Here is a 21,155-nt window from a genome sequence, read left to right on the forward strand (position 1 = left end):
CAAGTTTACCATTTGGGATAATAAAGTGACCAACTGACTGAAATGTAGTTTGGCAAAACTTGAATATCTGGATTAAGTAAAAAAAATCATTTCAAACATCAAACGTATTCTTATATATTAAATATGTCAAATTAGGAATATTTCAAAAAGATATATACAGTGCCTGACACAGTCTTGTCGCTTATCTAAGTTGTAGGAACAATAATTAATTACTTGACTTATAGTTGATCAATTGGAATCAGAAATGGCTCATATGAAAAGCAAATGCTTCTGGATTATGCTTGTTCTACCAAAATAAAGTATTGTATCATTCATTGAGTTTTATCATTGAATTAGGACAGAAAGCTCAGATTTGGCTTGGACAAAAGTCTTGTCGTGTCTTTAAATGATTCAACCAATCACAGATTAGAGCTTCACCTGTGACAAATACTGTAATTACCACATTCCCAGGTGTGTATACAAAGAACTCCAGCATCCCAGACCTTCATGTAAAGTGCAACCTGACCTCTCACAATATGCCAAAGATTCAATCACAGACCAAAGTGCTGATCATCAAGAGCCTGAAGACCAAGTCTGCTGCTGAGGTGGCAGACATCTTCAATGCATCCAAATGTCAAGTGGAGAGGATAAGAAAGAGATTTGAAGAAAATGGTGAAGTTCATGACAACCCCAGGTCAGGCAGACCCTGTAAGACAACTGTTCGAGAGGACCATTTGTTGCTTCAACAGTCCAGGGCCAGCCCTTTTTCAGACTCAAATAAGAAAACGTTAGCCTGACGTGGTCCTACTCAGATTCTAGTCAGAATGTGAGTCTGAAACCGCTCCATTGGGCTGTGATTATGGGGCGAGTTCCAACCGAACCAGGAAAGAAAATGCCTCTGCATTCATTAGATAGACCTTCAACCAATCAGAGCAACGGAACTCAACTCAACTGTCAACAGAACTCAACACTGTGTATCGTCTCCATAGCAACCACTCTTTGCTCAATGCATTCGTTCTAACTTCCGACTTTTAGACTTTTTTGAAGCTGGATATGTCATTTGTTGCGTGTAAATATAAATGCAGACCTGCCAACCTGTACGCATTTTGCGTAGTAGATACGCATTTTGACATCAAAATACGGTGATACGCTTTGTCACTTTAAACTACGCGAAAATCAGACTGCTTTGAGTTCACTCGTTGACGTGCAGTAGCGTCTCAGTCTACAGTAACTCTTGATGGTAGTAGGCTAAAACCATTGACATACAGTATATGCTAAAACAGCGTAGCAGCCACGAGCATGCTGGAAAAAAAACTAAAGAAGAAGAGTTCGACCAATCACAGCGTAGGGTTTCTTCCTCTCTTAAATGTCAAGCGGGGCTATCGAAACGTAGCTACGTTAGAGGCAACAGAAACATCGCTGCATGTGACGCTAGTTAACACTACACTTGGCAGCAGGTAACGTTATCCTACAGTTAGCAAGAAGCTGGATTAAACACGGTTAAAATGCTGACTGCTAACGTTAAACGTTGTGACTATATTCCATTGTAGACGAGACACGAGACATAACAGTCTGCAGCTGCGGCTGTCGGAAAAACAACAGACGGTGCGTCACTTGAAACTGATCTCGTGGTGAATTCAAAGTGATTGTAAAATACGCTTTTTCCATCTAGTTGTTGTTTTTGTCATTTACCAGCAATTTACTGGTGAAATAGGTTATTGTTATTACATTTTTAATAAATAAGTTAGTATAGGACAATATTATAGTAATCTTATAGAAATAGGCTACTATAGGCCTAGTATTTTGGGACATACTATAAAATTATTACAGTATTACAGCCCAGGTTACTTATGATCTCTATTATAATATCTCTATATATATTTATATTATAATAGAGATCATAAGTAACCTGAGCTACACATCACTAAAAATCTTATAGTATTACTCATATTTAGGAACAGATCATGGCAGACAGATGGCCTACATGATGTTAAGAGGATGGGGTGTGTGTGTGTTTGTGTGCGTGCGTGCGTGCGTGCGTGCGTGCGTGCGTGCGTGCGTGTGTGTGTGTGTGTGCGCGCGCGCCTTGCAGTGGTGTATGGCGTCAGACGAGGACACTGACAGGGAGAGAGAGGGCAGCAAACCTAAAAAGAAGCGGGTCTGTGCCCCTCAGAAGTTCCTGACAAAATATCAAGAGCAGTGGCCATGCCTTCGCCCTTTTAAACTGCCCAATCATGCCTTTTGCACTTTGTGTAATTATGATTTTGACATTGGCCATCAAGGAACTACAGGTAATAATATAGCTATCATATGAATGGTTGGTTCCCGTTTAATTAAATAATTGAAGGCAATTCATTTATGGATATCAGTTTATATAAGCACACATAACATACAATTAAATATTGATCATGAAAAAAATGTTTTAAAGCAGGTGTACTGAAAGAAGTATAGCGTAGTAGTGCAGAGCAAGTGATATTCATATATATAATCATAGTTTTTCCTAATCACTTTTACAGTCTAACCAAAAATTATGAAGAGAAGCTTTAGAGTGTGTGTGTGTGTGTGTGTGTATGTGTGTTGCAGACTGTCAACGGCACGTGGAGGGGAAAAAACATTTAAAAATTGTGGCTGCTACAGACTCAGTGCCTAGAATTAACTCATTCTTCGTACAAACACGGGATTTGAGACCAATCCGTGCAGAAACCCTTTACACTACATTCATTGTAGAACACAAATTGCCATTAGCTGCTGCAGATCATGCTGGACCACTGTTTAAGAAGATGTTCCCTGATAGTGAGATAGCCAAACAGTATGGCTGTGGCAGAACTAAGACTGCTGCCATAGTAAAAACACTGGCCTGGCATGACGATGAGTGCATTACAGAAGCAATGAAGCAATCTCCATACAGCCTTGCTACAGATCGGAGCACAGATATGGATGATATAAAAATGTACCCCATTGTAGTGAAGATGTTTAATGCCAGTCTTGATAGGGTAGTTGTGATGTTGCTCAAGATTTGTGAATCAAGAGAGTCTACAGGGAGAGCAATATTTGAATTGCTTGATGATGAACTGACAAAGAGAGGCATACCATGGTCAAATTGTGTCAGCCTTGCAGCTGATAATGCTGCAGTTATGCAAGGCTTAGGTAAAAGGTGTAGCAGCTTTTTTGAAGGCACAATATCCGCATATCTACCTAGTTGGTTGTCCCTGATACACGTAGCTGCAGAGAGGGCATCCAGGCAGCTTAGTGTGAACATCGAAGACTTCCTCATTACCATCTATTACTATCTAGACAAAAGCAGCAAGAGGAAGTCGAGCCTAAGTGATATTCAAATCATGTGTGACACAGAGGTGAGGAAGATCCTCAAGCTGGCCTCCACAAGATGGCTGTCTCTGGGGCAGTGTGTGAACCGTTTACTGCAACAGTGGGATGCTCTTACTTTTTTCTTTGGTAATGAGTTGGATGCAGGAAAGAAAAAGAGGACAAAGTCCCCAGGTTCCTCCAATCTGCCAAAGCTTCCACCTGGTCCTACACAGAAGCCAAAAACCACACCCTCCACCAGCATGCCAGCTACAGTGCTTCCCAAGCAATCCTCCTCTATCCTAACAAAGCTGTCTGCACCTCCACCTGGTCCTACCCAGAAGCCTAAAGCTCCTCCACACCTTGCTGCAGAGTTTGACTTAACAAATTTCCTCTTCAAGCAAAACAAAATTGGAAAAAGAGCTGCAAAAGAAAAAGAAAAAACAATGGCCAAAAGAACCGAGAAAGAAGAGAAAAAGGATCTGACAAAACCTGAGAAGGTACTTCAGTTCCTCGCCAACCCTATGTCAAAGGTGTATTCACTCTTTCTGAAGAGGGTCATACCAGTTTTTGACATCAGCAACCAAATACTTCAAAAAGAGGAGCCATGCATACATATCCTGCTTCCAACTTTGGAGCTGCAACTGCAAAAGATATTGCTTTCATTCTGTAAACCTGAGCATGTGATAACTATTCTGAATGAAATTGGTAGAGGTATCAGGCCAACCATCACAAGTGAAAAGCAGCTGCCTGATGAGGAACTTTCAATCGGGCGTGAGACCCAAGTCTTTATCCAAAGCCAGGGCAACTTAGAGCTGAAGCCATTCTATAGGGATGTGAGGAAGTTATTTTCATCTGCAGCTGACTACATGCTTTCCAAATTTCCATTTGGGGATGAGCTGCTTATGCATGCTGTTGTGGCCGACATAGAGAAGAGGCAATCAGTGAAATTCTGTTCTGTTGACTTCTTCATCAGCCGCTTTCCTTCCATTTTGCCGGACAGTGTAACAGTGGATCAGGTAGTTTGTATTAGAAATGCAAAAGATATCGTTAAGTATATAGGTAAAAGTAGCACACATTGGCTTTTGCCTCTCTAGCCGCTGGCCACTGCCCCTCTCACACTGAGCTCAGTGCAGGACCAGAGACAGAGAAGGTAAAAGAAAGCAGCGGAGCTTTGGCAGCTAAAATGTGAAATACTGTAAGGTGTTACAGTGTCATGATTGTGAGTTCTGTTATGTTCTGTTACCTGTTTTATTTTGAAGTCTGTCTTGTCTCCCTTGTCTTGTCTAGCTTACTTCCTTTCCTTGGTTTTCCCTCCCTTGTGATTGTCTGATTTGTTTCACCTGTTGTGCCTCCTGTTCCTTGTTAGTCCTTGTTACCCTGTGTATTTAGTCTCTCTTTTTAGTCTCTAGTTTCCTTTTGTCTCTTGTCAGTTCGTCATTCTCTGTCTGTCCTGTGTGAGTCCTGGTTGTTTGTAGTTTTGAGTTTGTTAGTTGTGTGAGTTAAAATAAAGAGTTTGTTCTGCACATTCGCTGGACGAGTCTTGCATTTGGGTCCACCTGCTGCAACCCTGACAGTACGAACCGACCAAAGTATGGATCCAGCAGACTCTGATGTCCACATGGAGGAGCTACACCAGGTGGAGTACACACTCAGCAGGCTTTATGCAGAACTCCTGAGATCTACAGATTGGGAGCGCCGGCATGCTGTTTGCTCTCTCATGAAACGGGCCATTTTGGCAAAGCCCTGGACGATGGAGGTGCCGGAAATTGCTGCATTAGCTGACGAGCTCTCTGATCTGGATGGAAAGCTGCAGTCCCTCCTTGTTCCCACCAGTGACTCTGTTTGTGAGGCTGCTACCCTCCAGCCTGACCCTATCCCTGCATCTCCTGGCTTCAGGCCTGTGTGCCAGGGGCTTAGGGTGGGTCTGCTTCACATCCAGCCGGCTACTCCTAGTCCTGAACCCCAGCCTGCTGAGTCACTGTCTCCTGGTCCTACCACTGGCCAGGAATCACAGGGGTCTCCGTTCTGGGGAACATAGTTGGCCTTTAAACCAGCTGGAAAGAAGCGAGGTTCCCAGAAACGGCGAGGTCCTCCGTTGCATCCTGTGCCCGCTCCTGCGCCTGCAGCCCAGTCGCCCAACGCCACGCTTGCAGCCCATTCGCCGCTGACGTGCAGCCGCCCGGATTTAAACCGGCTAGCCAGCATGCTCCCTGACACTAGGCTAGGTAGCAGCTCCCCCGAGTCCCAGCTAGGTAGCAGCTCCCCCGAGTCCCAGCTAGGTAGCAGCTCCCCCGAGTCCCAGCTAGCTACCAATCTCCCTGAATCCAGTCTAGCCAGCAACCTCCCAGATCCCTGGCTGGCTAGCAGTCCCCCTGACCCCATTCCAGCCAGCAACCTCACAGATCCCTGGCTGGCTAGCAGTCCCCCTGACCCCAGTCTAGCCAGCAACCTCCCAGATCCCTGGCTGGCTAGCAGTCCCCCTGACCCCAGTCTAGCCAGCAACCTCCCAGATCCCTGGCTGGCTAGCAGTCCCCCTGACCCCAGTCTAGCCAGCAACCTCCCAGATCCCTGGCTGGCTAGTAGTCCCCCTGACTCCAGGCTGGCTAGCAGCCTTCCTGATTCCCTGCTAGCCGGCAGCCTCCCTAGTGCCCCTGAGCTCTCCAGTGTCCCTAGTGTCCCCGAGCTCTCCAGTGTCCCTAGTGTCCCCGAGCTCACTGTCACTGTGCGTGTCTCCATCCCTGTCACTGTGCCAGTCTCTGTCCCTGTGACTGTGCCTGTCTTTGTCTCACTTCTCTGTCCCGTCCCTGTGCCGGTTATTGTTCCTGTTGTCGTCCTAGTCACCGTTCCCGTTACTGTCCGAGTTACCGTCCCAGTTTCTGTGCCCGTGACCACCTTGGCTCCAATCCCGTCCACTGCCCCTAAACTTGTGTCTGGGTCTGTCGTGTCTGAGTCTGTCGTGTCCGCGTCTGTTTTTGTTCCATCCCATGCTTCCCCCTCTGTCTGTGTTGTTTGAGTCCATCCGAGTCTGTCCAGTTCCGTAAGCGCGCAGTCCCTATTCCCAGGTTTCCTGTCCCTAGCGGCCTCCCTCTCTGTCCCCCCCCCTCCCCCGGGCCTCTCCGGCCCCTCTCTGTGTTCCCTGTGCTCTCTGTGTTCCCGGTGCTCTCTGTGTTCCCTGTGCCCCCGGTGCTCTCTCTGTTCCCTGTGCCCCCGGTGCTCTCTGTTCCCTGTGCCCCGGGGGCTCTGTGTTCTCTTTGCCCCCAGTGCTCTCTCTGTTCCCTGTGCCCCCGGGGCTCTCTCCCTTGTTCCCTGTGTCCCAGGACTCTCTCAGTTCCCTGAGGCCCTTCTCTGTCCCCTGGCCTGTGTGGCCTCTCCGTTCCCTGGCTCTGTTTGGCTTTCTTGGCTATTCGTCCCTCCTCCGGTCCCCCTCCACCCTCCCGGGGTTGGCTTTTGTTTTGTGGGATTTTGGGACATCTGGGATCTGTCCCTTGGGGGGGGTTCTGTCATGATTGTGAGTTCTGTTACCTGTTTTATTTTGAAGTCTGTCTTGTCTAGCTTACTTCCTGTCCTTGGTTTTCCCTCCCTTGTGATTGTCTGATTTGTTTCACCTGTTGTGCCTCCTGTTCCTTGTTAGTCCTCGTTACCCTGTGTATTTAGTCTCTGTTTCCTTTTGTCTCTTGTCGGTTCGTCATTCTCTGTCTGTCCTGTTTGTAGTTTTGAGCTTGTTTGTTGTGTGAGTTACAATAAAGAGTTTGTTCTGCACATTCGCTGGAAGAGTCTTGCATTTGGGTCCACCTGCTGCAACCCTGACACTTTGACTCTTTTCCTGCCCAGAACATAACGTAATCTCGGAGATTATTCCTTCACAGCGCAGTGCAATGCAAGAAAACCTCAGTGTTGAACCGGGCAGACACATCAGTTTTCATCAGACTCCTCCTGGGTCGGGTTATTTAAGTATACTGCTAACTAATAACATTACAGTCGCCAAAATACCCCCGCAAGTCAAATCCCCCACTTCACAAAACCTTTATGGAACCTCTCTCTGCGCACACACAGACAAACCGTCTGGTTATGGTGGTTGATTAACGCAGATGTGTGCGATTAGCTCTCATAACTTGCCAGTTGGGTAGCACACTGCTATGACTCCAGTCCTTCCTCTGATGTAGACACAGCCTACACTTTAAGTCAGTAGTAGGCTATACAGTGGTGTAAGTGGTTTGGGGTCCTTCTGTAAGTAATTTTTAAGCTCTGCACAGATCTGACCCCGCCCGCTCTGTTTTCAGTTCCAGGGACCACCGGGGGACTTTATTGGTTCATAAAATGTACCTGAATTCACAAATCTGTAGGACATTACTACAGACATTCCTGTAATCTCTGCTGTATATTATTATCAGCTGCAGCATGAAGCGCGTGCTTGACGTTACTGTTTGCAGAACGTTATCGTTCAGCAATGTGAACGCTCACATCGTTATAGTTATCACTCTGTGGACGGCCCTTTACAGTCTGTGTCTTTTTGTCTTTTTTCAGAATTATTGTCTCTTTTTTTTCTCAGTTTTTGTTGTCTTTTTTTCCAACATTTTGGTTGCCTTGTTTTTTGATCGTATAAATAATTAAACAGACTTAAAACTGATTTATGTTCTGAAGAAGAACATAAAGAAGCTCAGCCTCTGTGTATAACTGTATATATCCTGTACCTTATCTGATATTTCTCTGTCTTTGCCTTTCTCTGGCTCTTCCTCTCACCCTCATCATAGCGCTAAGCTTATAAGTTGAATGGTAAATCCATGATAGTTTGGGCCAAAAGTGAACAAGGGCAGGTGCATTTTCAATCCCCTGCTCCTGGCTCTTCCTTTTTTTTTTTTTTTTTTTTTTAAAAGAGCTTTATTAAGTTTTTACCAATTACAATTTATAGGCTTACATTTAAACATACAGTAGGCTACATGACATCAATATAAACAATACAAGAATTACAAAAATGTAACTAATAAAACAAAATGTGCAAACCAAGCTTAAATGCATAGTGCCTAGAGCCTCTCATAAAGCGCATAGAGATTTTTATAAAGTGCATGGAGTCTTTTATAAAGTTCATATAGAGTCGTTTATAAAGTGCATATAGTCTTTTATAAAGTGCATATAGAGTCTTTTATAAAGTGCTGTAGTTCACAGGTTCAAAGTGTCCGAAGGAAGGAGCTGTTTTCTGTCCATAGTTCTTCTTCTCCTGATCTCAGCAAGCACTTGTTTGCACACGTCTGCACTGTTTATGATTGTCTGTTATACAACCATACAGCATCTTGTTTTCCACAACTTCATGCATACAATACATTATTTTAAGAGTTCCTTTTGTTTCTCTGCTAGAGGTTCGTCAACAATACAGTACATCACAGATTTATATGAAAGACTATATTTACACTATACACTCCTAATTTGTCCCAGACCTCTTTAGCTCTATAACAGTCCATAGGTAGATGCTGCTGTGTCTCATCTTCATTGCAATTAATCATGGGACATTTTTTTTGTTTTTACATAACAAATCCATGATACAACTGCTCTAACAGCGAGTCGGTTTACAGACATCAGCCATCTCATATCGCGAATGCTCTCTGAAAGGTTTTTATTTTTTTTAAATGTCAGGAACTGGGTTCATTCGTTATGTGTTAAAATACCAAGGAAACCAAGGCGAGAGTTAATGCTGAAAGACTTCCGTTTCAGCTGTGAGGAAGTTTCATTTTGATGACAAACACACTCTGACGAGGGATAAGAAGTGCCGCTTCACTTCGTCTGATGAAGTTGAAGCTCCTTTTCTACGCAGACCTGCTGAGGACAGAAGAGACCCACGCTGATGGCTGAAAGTTCAGTAAGTGGAGCTATGATTGGTTGAGATGATGTCATTGATTGTTGTTTTTGAAGAAACGGTTGAATTGACGGTGATAGTGTGACTGTTTAAAGATGTGAATTGAGATGAACGCCTGTGTGAGCAGCAAGCATAGAGAAGTCCAGATAAAGTGTTGTTTTGAATGAGAAAGATGAGTTCAGTGTGATTTAGGGTCTGTCAGGACTCTCAGAGATGTGTAGGGGAAGGTCACAGACGGGCGAGGATTAGGACTAGGAAACTGCTGCGGTGAAAACACGCTTTGGGCAATTGATCAACCTCTCCAACCACAGTTAAGCTTAGACACCAAAACAACTAGTTAAGATTGCTTATGCACATGTTGATAAATACACAAAAATATTCAGTGTAACCATCACTTTATTAACTTGTGTGTGTGTGTTAAAATAGGTGTACTGATGATGTAGAAATCTTTAGAACATTGTTATACTCTGTGTCTTTGTTTGAGTATGCTGCTTCCTTTAGTGCAGTTTTTATACAAATTATATACAAATTAGATATAAGATATGTACTGCATGCCTAAAGTATATTCCTAATATTTAATGTGTACATTAACGGTCGATGGAAAATAGTAAACATTCTTCAACATGTCATCAAACTAAAGCCAGTTTCAACCAATTTTCTGTCACCATCATATGTGGTAATCAACTTCAGGAAATAAGTGTGTCATCAACAGTGTTGGGCAATTTACTCAGGAAGTGTAAAATGTTATTTTTTATTTATCAGAATCAGAAACAGTTTTATTGGCCAAGTATACAGTATCTCACAAAAGTGAGTACACCCCTCACATTTTAGTAAATATTTCATTATATCTTTTAATGGGACAACACTGAAGAAATGACACTTTGCTCCAATGTAAAGTATTAAGTGTACAGCTTGTATAACAGTGTAAATGTGCTGTCCTCTCAAAATAACTCAACACACAGACATTAATGTCTAAACAGCTGGAAACTAAAGTCCTTCACCATACCCCCACATCATCACATACCCTTCACCATACCCCCACATCATCACATACCCTTCACCATACCCCCACATCATCACATACCCTTCACCATACCCCCAGATCATCACATACCCTTCACCATACCCCCACATCATCACATACCCTTCACCATACCCCCACATCATCACATACCCTTCACCATACCCCCACATAATCACATACCCTTCACCATACCCCCACATCATCACATACCCTTCACCATACCCCCACATCATCACATACCCTTCACCCTACCCCCACATCATCACATACCCTTCACCATACCCCCACATCATCACATACCCTTCACCATACCCCCACATCATCACATACCCTTCACCATACCCCCACATCATCATATACCCTTCACCATACCCCCACATCATCACATACCCTTCACCATACCCCCCACATCATCACATACCCTTCACCATACCCCCACATCATCACATACCCTTCACCATACCCCCACATCATCACATACCCTTCATCACACATCATCACATACCCTTCACCATACCCGCACATCATCACATACCCTTCACCATACCCCCACATCATCACATACCCTTCACCACACATCATCACATACCCTTCACCATACCCCCACATCATCACATACCCTTCACCATACCCCCACATCATCACATACCCTTCACCATACCCCCACATCATCACATACCCTTCACCATACCCCACATCATCACATACCCTTCACCATACCCCCCCACATCATCACATACCCTTCACCATACCCCCACATCATCACATACCCTTCACCATACCCCCACATCATCACATACCCTTCACCACACATCATCACATACCCTTCACCATACCCCCACATCATCACATACCCTTCACCACACCCCCACATCATCACATACCCTTCACCATACCCCCACATCATCACATACCCTTCACCATACCCCCACATCACCACATACCCTTCACCATACCCCCCACATCATGACATACCCTTCACCATACCCCCACATCGTCACATACCCTTCACCATACCCCCACATCACCACATACCCTTCACCATACCCCCACATCATGACATACCCTTCACCATACCCCCACATCATGACATACCCTTCACCATATCCCCACATCATCACATACCCTTCACCATACCCCCACATCATCACATACCCTTCACCATACCCCCACATCATCACATACCCTTCACCATACCCCCACATCATCACATACCCTTCACCATACCCCCACATCATCACATACCCTTCACCATACCCCCACATCATCACATACCCTTCACCATACCCCCACATCATCACATACCCTTCACCATACCCCCCATCATCACATACCCTTCACCACACCCCCACATCATCACATACCCTTCACCATACCCCCACATCATCACATACCCTTCATCATACCCCCACATCATCACATACCCTTCACCATACCCCCACATCACCACATACCCTTCACCATACCCCCACATCATGACATACCCTTCACCATACCCCCACATCATGACATACCCTTCACCATATCCCCACATCATCACATACCCTTCACCATACACCCCATCATCACATACCCTTCACCATACCCCCACATCATCACATACCCTTCACCATACCCCACATCATCACATACCCTTCACCATACCCCCACATCATCACATACCCTTCACCATACCCCCCACATCATCACATACCCTTCACCATACCTAGAGATTGGCATGGTTTTATGTCAGTTAGCCTAATAGCTGATGATAATAGATGATTTTACGGAAAGTACCCCATGCCAATCTCTAGGTATGGTGAAGGGTATGTGATGATGTGGGGAGTATGGTGAAGGGTATGTGATGATGTGGGGGTATGGTGAAGGGGATGAGGTGAAGGGTGATGTGATGATGTGGGGGTATGGTGAAGTCTATGTGATGATGGGGGGGGATGGTGAAGGGTATGTGATGATGTGTGGGGGTATGGTGAAGGGTATGTGATAATGGGGGGGTATGGTGAAGGGTATGTGATGATGTGGGGGTATGGTGAAGGGTATGTGATGATGTGGGGGTATGGTAAAGGGTATGTGATGATGTGGGGGTATGGTGAGGGTTATGTGATGAGGTATGTGGGGCTATTTTAATTTTTGATTTTAATTCCAAAGGCCAAGGGAACTTTATCAGGATGCATAGTATCCTGGATCCATGAAATAACTGGCCTTCAAAATACATCCACACGGATCAAAAAGTCACGGTTCGGATCATTTCTCGGATCAGCAAAAAAAAAAAAAACAAGACAAATAAAAATAAGTTTTTTCTTGTCTTTTTTTTTTTGTCTTATCTATTCTGTGATGCCAAATTCACTACATGTGCAAAGCACCCGGCCCTGTCCTATGGAATGCCGTTTTATTCACAATTAAATAAATGAAGAAATACATAAATAAATAAATGAATAAATATATAAATACATACATAAATAAATCATAAAATAAATAAATGAGGCAATAAATACATAAATAATTAAATAAATGTAATTATTTCATGATACTTTTATTTCAAGAGACTTTTATTTCATAAGTCCACATTTATTTATTACAAGATATTTTTATTTTCTTAATCCCAAATTTATTTATTTCATGAGACTTTTATTTTTAATAATGCCATATTTATTTATTTCCCTCTCTATTTATTTCCAGTTCTTATATGCAAATCAGGGGGCGTGGCTATCTCTCACAATCAGAACAGAGCCGTGGGCAAAAAAGGCTGGTGAAGTGAGAGTGCAACACTGTACTCTTTACCCAGCGCACAGTCACCTATTCTGGGGTAATTAGACCACCAACTAGCGCTGACCTGACGGAGCACCACGACAGGCAGCTCGTGGTGCTCCGTCCACTGCGGGTTGACACGACAGCTGAGGCGTTGTTAAAGTGTAAATTGCAGGTCACATTTTTCATGAAGTTAAGCAATGTGCTTATTAAACATAAAGATTAGAAACGCCCACCATTGTTTTGTATGGCTTTTTATAACAAATTGCTGAATATAATATGAAAAGTTGGAACTTTTTACAGTGGTTTTAAGCACTCCCCCTCCCTTCCACTAAGACTAGAGTTACCGTTAGTCTAACCACGGGTAGGCTAGCAGTTATATTGGAGACCTAGACTAAAAATGGTGAACTATTGTGTTTGTGCGGGATGTACGATACATCAGAAACAGGGCAGAGGGTCCACTAGGAGAAACAGCTGATTGGTGCCTGGTGAGGTTTGTGGCTACGAAGTGGGCTGATTTTACTGCTGTGACCCACTGTCTCCTCTGCTGCTGCGCTGTGGCCCTGTGTGTGTGTGTGTGTGTGTGTGTGTGTGTGTGTGTGTGTGTGTTGTGTGTGTGTGTGTGTGTGTGTGTGTGTGTGTATGTGTGTGTGTGTGTGTGTGTGTGTGTGTGTGTGTGTGTGTGTGTGTGTGTGTGTGTGTGTGTGTGTGTGTGTGTGTGTGTGTATGTGTGTGTGTGTGTGTGTGTGTGTGTGTGTGTGTGTGTGTGTGTGACCGGTCTGAGAGACCTCCGGTTTACAGCGTGTGTGTGTGTGTGTGTGTGTGTGTGTGTGTGTGTGTGTGTGTGTGTGTGTGTGTGTGTGAGCGACGAGCCAGCGGCCGGGGCAGGCGCTGCTGCTTGTCGCGTTACTTTACGGAGCTTCTCAACTCCGAAAACTTTGAAGCAAATTGTCAATTCAGCAACGATTTCAGCAAGACTGCCTATATTCGTAATCTAAACAGTTAATTTCTCGCCTAAAACGTGGTCAGAAGTGAATTTAGTGATGAATAAGATGGCAAAAATTGTTAAAATTGCCCTGTTGTTGGTCTGCCAAAGAAGTCCCATTCACCTTATTCTGAATGTGAAAGATAGCCACGCCCCCTGATTTGCATATAAGAACTTGAAATAAATACAGAGTGAAATAAATAAATATGGACTTATGAAATAAAAGTACCATGAAATAATTACATTTATTTAATTATTTATGTATTTATTGCCTCATTCATTTATTTCATGATGTATTTATGTATTTATGTATTTATGTATTTATTTATTTATTTATTTAATCATTTATTTAATCGTGAATAAAACGACATTCCATACAGTCCTGCCTCATTCACTGCATTTATGTGATTTTTGGCATTATCAGTTGTGACTGGGATATAACTAGTACTGGGCCTCTTTATCTTCCATTCCTCCACTGCTTGTGTCAGTACCTGTGCAAGATGAGTGCTTGTGTGACTCTCGTAGAGGGGGCGTGTCTGCAGCACCGGACTTCCCATCTCCCGGTCTGCTGTGGTGAAGTGAGCGGTTATCGTCACATAGCTCTCCGTTCCCCTGGACCCGTCCGTCGAGGATGCTCAGGATAGTTCATCCACAACTTTTTTCTTCTCCTGCTCATAAAGATCTGGCACAATCTTTTCGCTGAAGTGGGTGCGCGACGGGATGTCGTAACGTGGCTCAAGCACTTTCAGCATGTGTTTAAAGCCCTCGTTTTGCGCAACCGAATATGGCCTCATGTCTTCACCTATAAACACACCGATAGCGTTTGTGATGGCTTTAGCCCGGTCTCATTATGCTACAAGGGGCTGCTTAAATGCCGCGGTGATAAGCGGTTGTTGAGCAGCTTTCGTTTTCACTCCTGTCAGTGAAACACCGGGGTGATGTCGCGTCAAATGTGTGACCATGCTTGATGTGTTTACACGGTCATATGGCTTTCTTGTGCCGCAGTGCCTACACACCGTCACGGTTTTACCCACTAACCTCTTTCCTTCATCATTATATTTGACAGGGAAGCCAAAATGCTCCCATACAGGGGATTTAAATGACGCGGAGCGTTCAAGCTCCTCCGTTCCTCCGCTCGCCATGACCACGCTGTGTGTGGACTGAACATGCGCACAACTTTTTTTTTTCAGAAATCAATCCGCGGATCACGTGTGTGCCGAACCGAAGATATTGATCCGAACGGATCACGGATCAATGACGATCCGTTGCACCACTACTGCCTCTATGGGAATCTAACATAGGGGTGTATTGACTTTTGTTGCCAGCGGTTTAGACATTAATGGCTGTAAGTTGAGTTATTTTGAGGGGACAGCACATTTACACTGTTATGCAAGCTGGACACTACTTACATTGTAGCAAAGTGTCATTTCTTCAGTGTTGTCCCATTAAAAGATATAATGAAATATTTACTAAAATGTGAGGGGTGTACTCACTTTTGTGAGATACTGTACTTACATACACAAGGAATTTGACTTTGGTAGGTGTTTACTCTCTATACATTCAACAAATAGACATTTAGTAGTAAACATTCAGCATACAAATAGTAGTATAGACACATAGCCTGCTGTAGAAAGCCTATAGAAACAACAATATACATATAGGCACATATGAACATAATATACAAAAATACAAATATACAAAAAAGACATAATATCAAGACAAGTTCACATGGAGTGGGATGTAAAGTGCTATAACTAATAGTGCAAAGTAGTGTGCAAGATGCATATTGGAATTATAAGTATGTAATGTGTAGAAGAAGTGGGTGAATTATTACACCTTAAACAAAGTAATTAGTTAGGTTATTTATTATAATGTTGTATTACTTTTGCTTGTTTAGCCGTTCCATGGATTAAAAACTGTAATATAATTACTGATTTGGAAATTGTAATCCCTTTCACTACTCGTTACTGGGGAAAGTACTAGAACTCAACAGTGAAATATTCATGGGTTTTATTAAGTATAAGTACAGTAACATCAGTCTTACAGTACAGCAAAAAACATCCAATAGCTTTTGACCTTGTTAGGGTTAGTAGGAGGCCCATTAAAGTTTATTATTTATACATTATTCAAATGTATTAATTGCGCAATAATCTGTAATTTCAGTTTTCTATGTTAATATTCTAAATGGGTTCCAGGATTTTTCCAGGGCCCAGTTTCAGAAAGCAGGTTTAAAAAACTGAGTAGTCAATTTAATCACAGTCATGGAAATGCTGTTAAAACACATTCAGACTATTTGCAATCTATTTAATAGGAATTATGCTCCATCAGTGCGACCAATCACATCATGTGTGCAGAGTGCAGTGTTTTAAACACAAAGTGTGTGGTAAAAACATCCATTTCATAACAGGAGAGTGGGGTTCGAATCCCGGTCAGGGCTCATCCAGTGAGGGTCAAGACCATAAAAATCATGAAAACACGGCAGAACCAGCCAGCTAGTAGATGACTTGTTAGTTGGCTAAGGTTAGCTTGCTAACTCCGACACGCCACACAGGAAAATGTAGTCTCACATTGCCAGACCTATCTCCACAGCGCTGCAAAGAAAGGTCTGGCAATAGGAGCTTACACTCCTGGATAGGAGAAAAAATGGTCAAGGGATGTTTGCATATCTTTAAACCAGTTACAATCGTCTTGGGCGGCGCTAAGCTCTTGACGCAGTGACGGTGGCTCTGCAAAATAGTCTCTGGAAGGAAATTGTTTTGGTGGAACATTTTCACCCCGCCTAAGAACAGTCACCCCACTGACAGCAACATCAAGAAGAAGGAACACAGAAGCCTGGCAAACAGCGAGGGCTTAGAAAAGATCTAGAAAAGATGTGTAAATCGGTGATTGAGGAATTACATTATGTATTTTATCTACTATGTAGCGATGAAAAAAATTATTAGTTCACAGCATGTTGGCGATTGTACTTTTGACCACTGCTTTACTTTAAGGTCAGAGGAATGAAAAGTTTATTGATCCATACTCTTGGTTCATGAATTAATATTCTTGAGTTATTAAGTTGTATTTGCACGGATTTGTATATTCATATTTTTCTCATTCTACTTAAAATTAATAAAAAATTGTCATCACATCTCAATTTACAAAACTGGTCTGTTTTGATAAACTGATTATTTTTAACCACAAAAACTTTTTATACGTTGACAATGTTCTTTGAGATTTTTTGGATCTTTGCAGGGACCAAAGATGGAGACACCTCAAGAGGTCGTCTTGAGAACTTTACAAGATTTGGGAGCTGAGGACTTTGAAACATTCCAGTGGTACCTGCAGCTGAACGGAGCCCTTGAAGACTTCCCAGCAATCCCAAAAAGCAAACTGGAGAATGTAAACAGGGTGACGACAGTGGACCAGATGTTCTCGACCTACAGTATGAACACTATTAAAGTGACCAGAATAGTTTTAGTGAAGATGAATCAGAATGAGCTAGTCAAGAATTTATCAAATTTATCAGACACCATCTCAGAACCTGCAGGTAAGTCATAGTATTATGAATATCACAATGTCTTCAACAAACAGTTCTGTAGCCAATGTCTCTCTCTTATCTACAAAGATAGACATGTATATTGTGCTTATAACAACAGAACTAGCTACCAAAGCAAAAATCTCCCACACACACAAAATGTAAGGTGTCTCCAAGAACAAAAGTTGATGAAACAAAATCAGTCAATGCAGTTTTTGTTGGCTCTTCTGGTTAACAATTGTAAACACTGATGTCACTGTGAGAAACAGCTTTGACAATATGAATTCCCATCCCAGTCATACACCTTCTGATTTCTTTGGAGACCACATAGTTCAGGGATGCATGACTTGGACACACAACATATCAGTTGTTGAGGAATAATAAGTCATTTTAAATAAGTTAATCTCTTAAATAGATTTAAGGAAAACAGAAATGTGCACAGACATTAACTGCAATGACCCCTTATTGATTTCACTGTTTTATGTTTTCAGATATTCTTGCTTCATGCCAGCGAAAAGTCAAATCCAACTCACAAAAGAAGTTCCAGTGTGTGTTTGAGGGGATTGCTAAAGCTGGACACCCATCCCTTCTGAATAAGATGTTCTCAGAGATCTACATCACAGATGGAGGGACTGCAGCAGTCAATGATGAACATGAGATCAGACAGATTGAAATAGCATCCTGGAAACCACACAGACCAGAAACAACAATCAGATATGAAGACATCTTTAAAACCCCACCTGGAAGAGATGAACCAATCAGAACAGTGATGACTACGGGGGTGGCTGGCATCGGGAAAACAGTCTTAACACAGAAGTTCACTCTGGACTGGGCTGAAGACAAAGCCAACCAGGACATCCAGTTCACATTTACATTCACCTTCAGAGAGCTGAATATGCTGAAAGAGAAAGTGTTCAGCTTGGTGGAACTTGTTCATCGCTTCTTTAGTGAAACCAAAGAAGCAGGAATCTGCAGGTTTGAAGAGTTCCTGGTTGTGTTCATCTTTGATGGTCTGGATGAGTGTCGATTTCCTCTGGACTTCCTCAACACTGAGATCCTGACTGATGTTACTGAGTCCACCTCAGTGGATGTGCTGTTGACAAACCTCATCAGGGGGAATCTGCTTCCCTCTGCTCGCCTCTGGATAACCACACGACCTGCAGCAGCCAATCAGATCCCTCCTGAGTGTGTTGACATGGTGACAGAGGTCAGAGGGTTCACCGACCCACAGAAGGAGGAGTACTTCAGGAAGAGATTCAGAGATGAGGAGCAGGCCAGCAGAATCATCTCCCACATCAAGACATCACGAAGCCTCTACATCATGTGCCACATCCCAATCTTCTGCTGGATCACTGCTACAGTTCTGGAGAAGGTGTTAAAGACCAGAGAGGGAGGAGAGCTGCCCAAGACATTGACTGAGATGTATATCCGCTTCCTGGTAGTTCATTCCAAACGGAAGAATGTCAAGTATGATGGAGGAGCCGAGAAGGATCCACATTGGAGTCCAGACAGCAGTAAGATGATTGAGTCTCTGGGAAAACTGGCTTTTGAGCAGCTGCAGAAAGGCAACCTGATCTTCTATGAATCAGACCTGACAGAGTGTGGCATCGATATCACAGTAGCCTCAGTGTACTCAGGATTGTTCACACAGATCTTTAAAAAAGAGAGTGAACTGTACCAGGACAAGGTGTTCTGCTTTGTCCATTTGAGCATTCACGAGTTTCTGGCTGCTCTTCATGTCCACCTGAAATTCAGCAACTCTGGAGTCAACCTGCTATTGGAGAAATGGAAAGACATCTGTTCTAAACTTTTTAGACACAAATCAATACGTTTCTACCAGAGTGCTGTTGACAAGGCCGTACAGAGTCCAAATGGACACCTGGACTTGTTCCTCCGCTTCCTCCTGGGTCTTTCACTGGAGACCAATCAGGCTCTCCTACGAGGTCTGCTGACACAGACAGAAACTATGTCAGCGACAAACAAGAAAACAGTTGAGTACATCAAGAAGAAGATGGATGAGGATCTATCTGCAGAGAGAAGCATCAATCTGTTCCACTGTCTGAATGAACTGAATGATGGTTCTCTAGTGGAGCAGATCCAACAGTCCCTGAGATCAGGAAGTCTCTCCGCAGATAAACTGTCTCCTGCTCAGTGGTCAGCTCTGGTCTTCATCTTGCTGTCAGAGAAAGATCTGGACGTGTTTGACCTGAAGAAATACGAGGCTTCAGAGGAGGCTCTTCTGAGGCTGCTACCAGTGGTCAAAGCCTCCAATAAAGCACTGTACATGCACAAAGAACTATTCAGATTAAATATATTTTTTTCTTCTTCATAACAATGTTTTCTTGTTATTGTTTTCTTATGTGATGCTGATTCTTCTTCAGGTTAAGTGGCTGTAACCTGTCAGTGAGAAGCTGTGAAGCTCTGTCATCAGATCTCAGCTCCCAGTCCTCCAGTCTGAGAGAGTTGGACCTGAGTAACAACGACCTGCAGGATTCAGGAGTGAAGCTGATGTGTGTTGGATTGAAGGGTCCACACTGCAGACTGGAAACTCTCAGGTTGGTGTTCAGCTGTTTCATGAGGTCTTATTTTCTTTATAGAATACTTATTGAGTGAACACATTGGCCTCAGTTCTCAGCTTCTAATCCTCTAGTCTGAGAGAGCTGGACCTGAGTAAGAGGTAACAATTTTTCGTTTAGTCCTTTTTATGATTTTTATGATATTAGATGTGGCAGCAATATCGTACAGGATAGTTCTTTCTGTTCATGAAACAGACATTTTATTTTGGATATACAAAGATCAGGTTTATTATAAGACTTCAGAACACTATTCTCCATCAGTGACTGCTTTTGTTGCTGTTATGAGCATCTAATGCATCTAACATGCTCATGTGTGTATGTGTGTGTGTGTGTGTGTCTGTGCAGTCTGTCAGGCTGTATGATCTCAGAGAAAGGCTGTATATCTCTGGCCTCAGCTCTGAGGTCCAACCCCTCCCATCTGAGGGAGCTGGACCTTACCTATAATCATCCTGGAGAATCAGGAGTGGAGCTGCTGTCAGCAGGACTTAAGGATCCTAACTGGAGACTGGAAACTCTCAGGTATGGAGAGATGGACAAAACAGTTCCTCTGCCACTAACCGAGGAACTCTGGTTTATGTTTAATGGAGGATCTGAGTGAACGTGTATGAAGTTGATTGTGATTATTTGTTCCTGCAGGATGGACAATGGTGGACCGCAGAGGTTGAAACCTGGTCTGAGGAAGTGTGAGTGTGTTTTAAGTCAGATTTATTTTATTCACTAATTGTCAGGGTAAATGCACATTGATCAACATCCCTGTAAATTGGCCAAAAGGCTAATTTTCACCTGTTGTTCCTCTGCCGGATGTTAAATATAAAAAAAAATAATTAGGATCAATCAACTTGATCTTGATTCGTAGCCTCTGTTAAGAGTAGGGGAAATACGATGCCACGACCGAGCGGACCAATCACAGTCTGCGTCACCGTAACGTGTAGTTACGTGTTTGAGAGATGCAAGAATCTGCTATCAAAGTTGTGATGACGTCCATTATCTCTGTCAATTTAAGACCAGATTTTTTTACATTTTCGTGTCTGAAGTACATTGATGAATTTCTGTTTTATTGGCTGGAAAGATGTTAGAACTCAATCAATCAATTTAAAATCCACAAACACAACAAACTAAAAACAATGATCCAACAGAACTAATCAATACATTTCATCAACAGTGGAGCCAACAGA

At 43.1% G+C, this 21,155-nt stretch overlaps 1 protein-coding gene across 1 annotated transcript; it reads left to right on the forward strand.

Moving 5' to 3' along the window:
• The first annotated feature begins 18,173 nt into the window (after positions 1-18,173).
• LOC114553051 (protein NLRC3-like) lies at positions 18,174-20,701 on the forward strand. The gene is made up of 3 exons (XM_028574146.1): positions 18,174-19,684; positions 20,326-20,499; positions 20,617-20,701. Exons 1-3 carry the CDS (start codon positions 18,174-18,176, stop codon positions 20,699-20,701), a joined length of 1,770 nt encoding a protein of 589 aa, XP_028429947.1.
• The last annotated feature ends 454 nt before the right edge of the window (positions 20,702-21,155 follow it).

Source organism: Perca flavescens, chromosome 3, assembly GCF_004354835.1.
Source record: "Perca flavescens isolate YP-PL-M2 chromosome 3, PFLA_1.0, whole genome shotgun sequence".
Taxonomy (NCBI): Eukaryota; Metazoa; Chordata; class Actinopteri; order Perciformes; family Percidae; genus Perca; species Perca flavescens.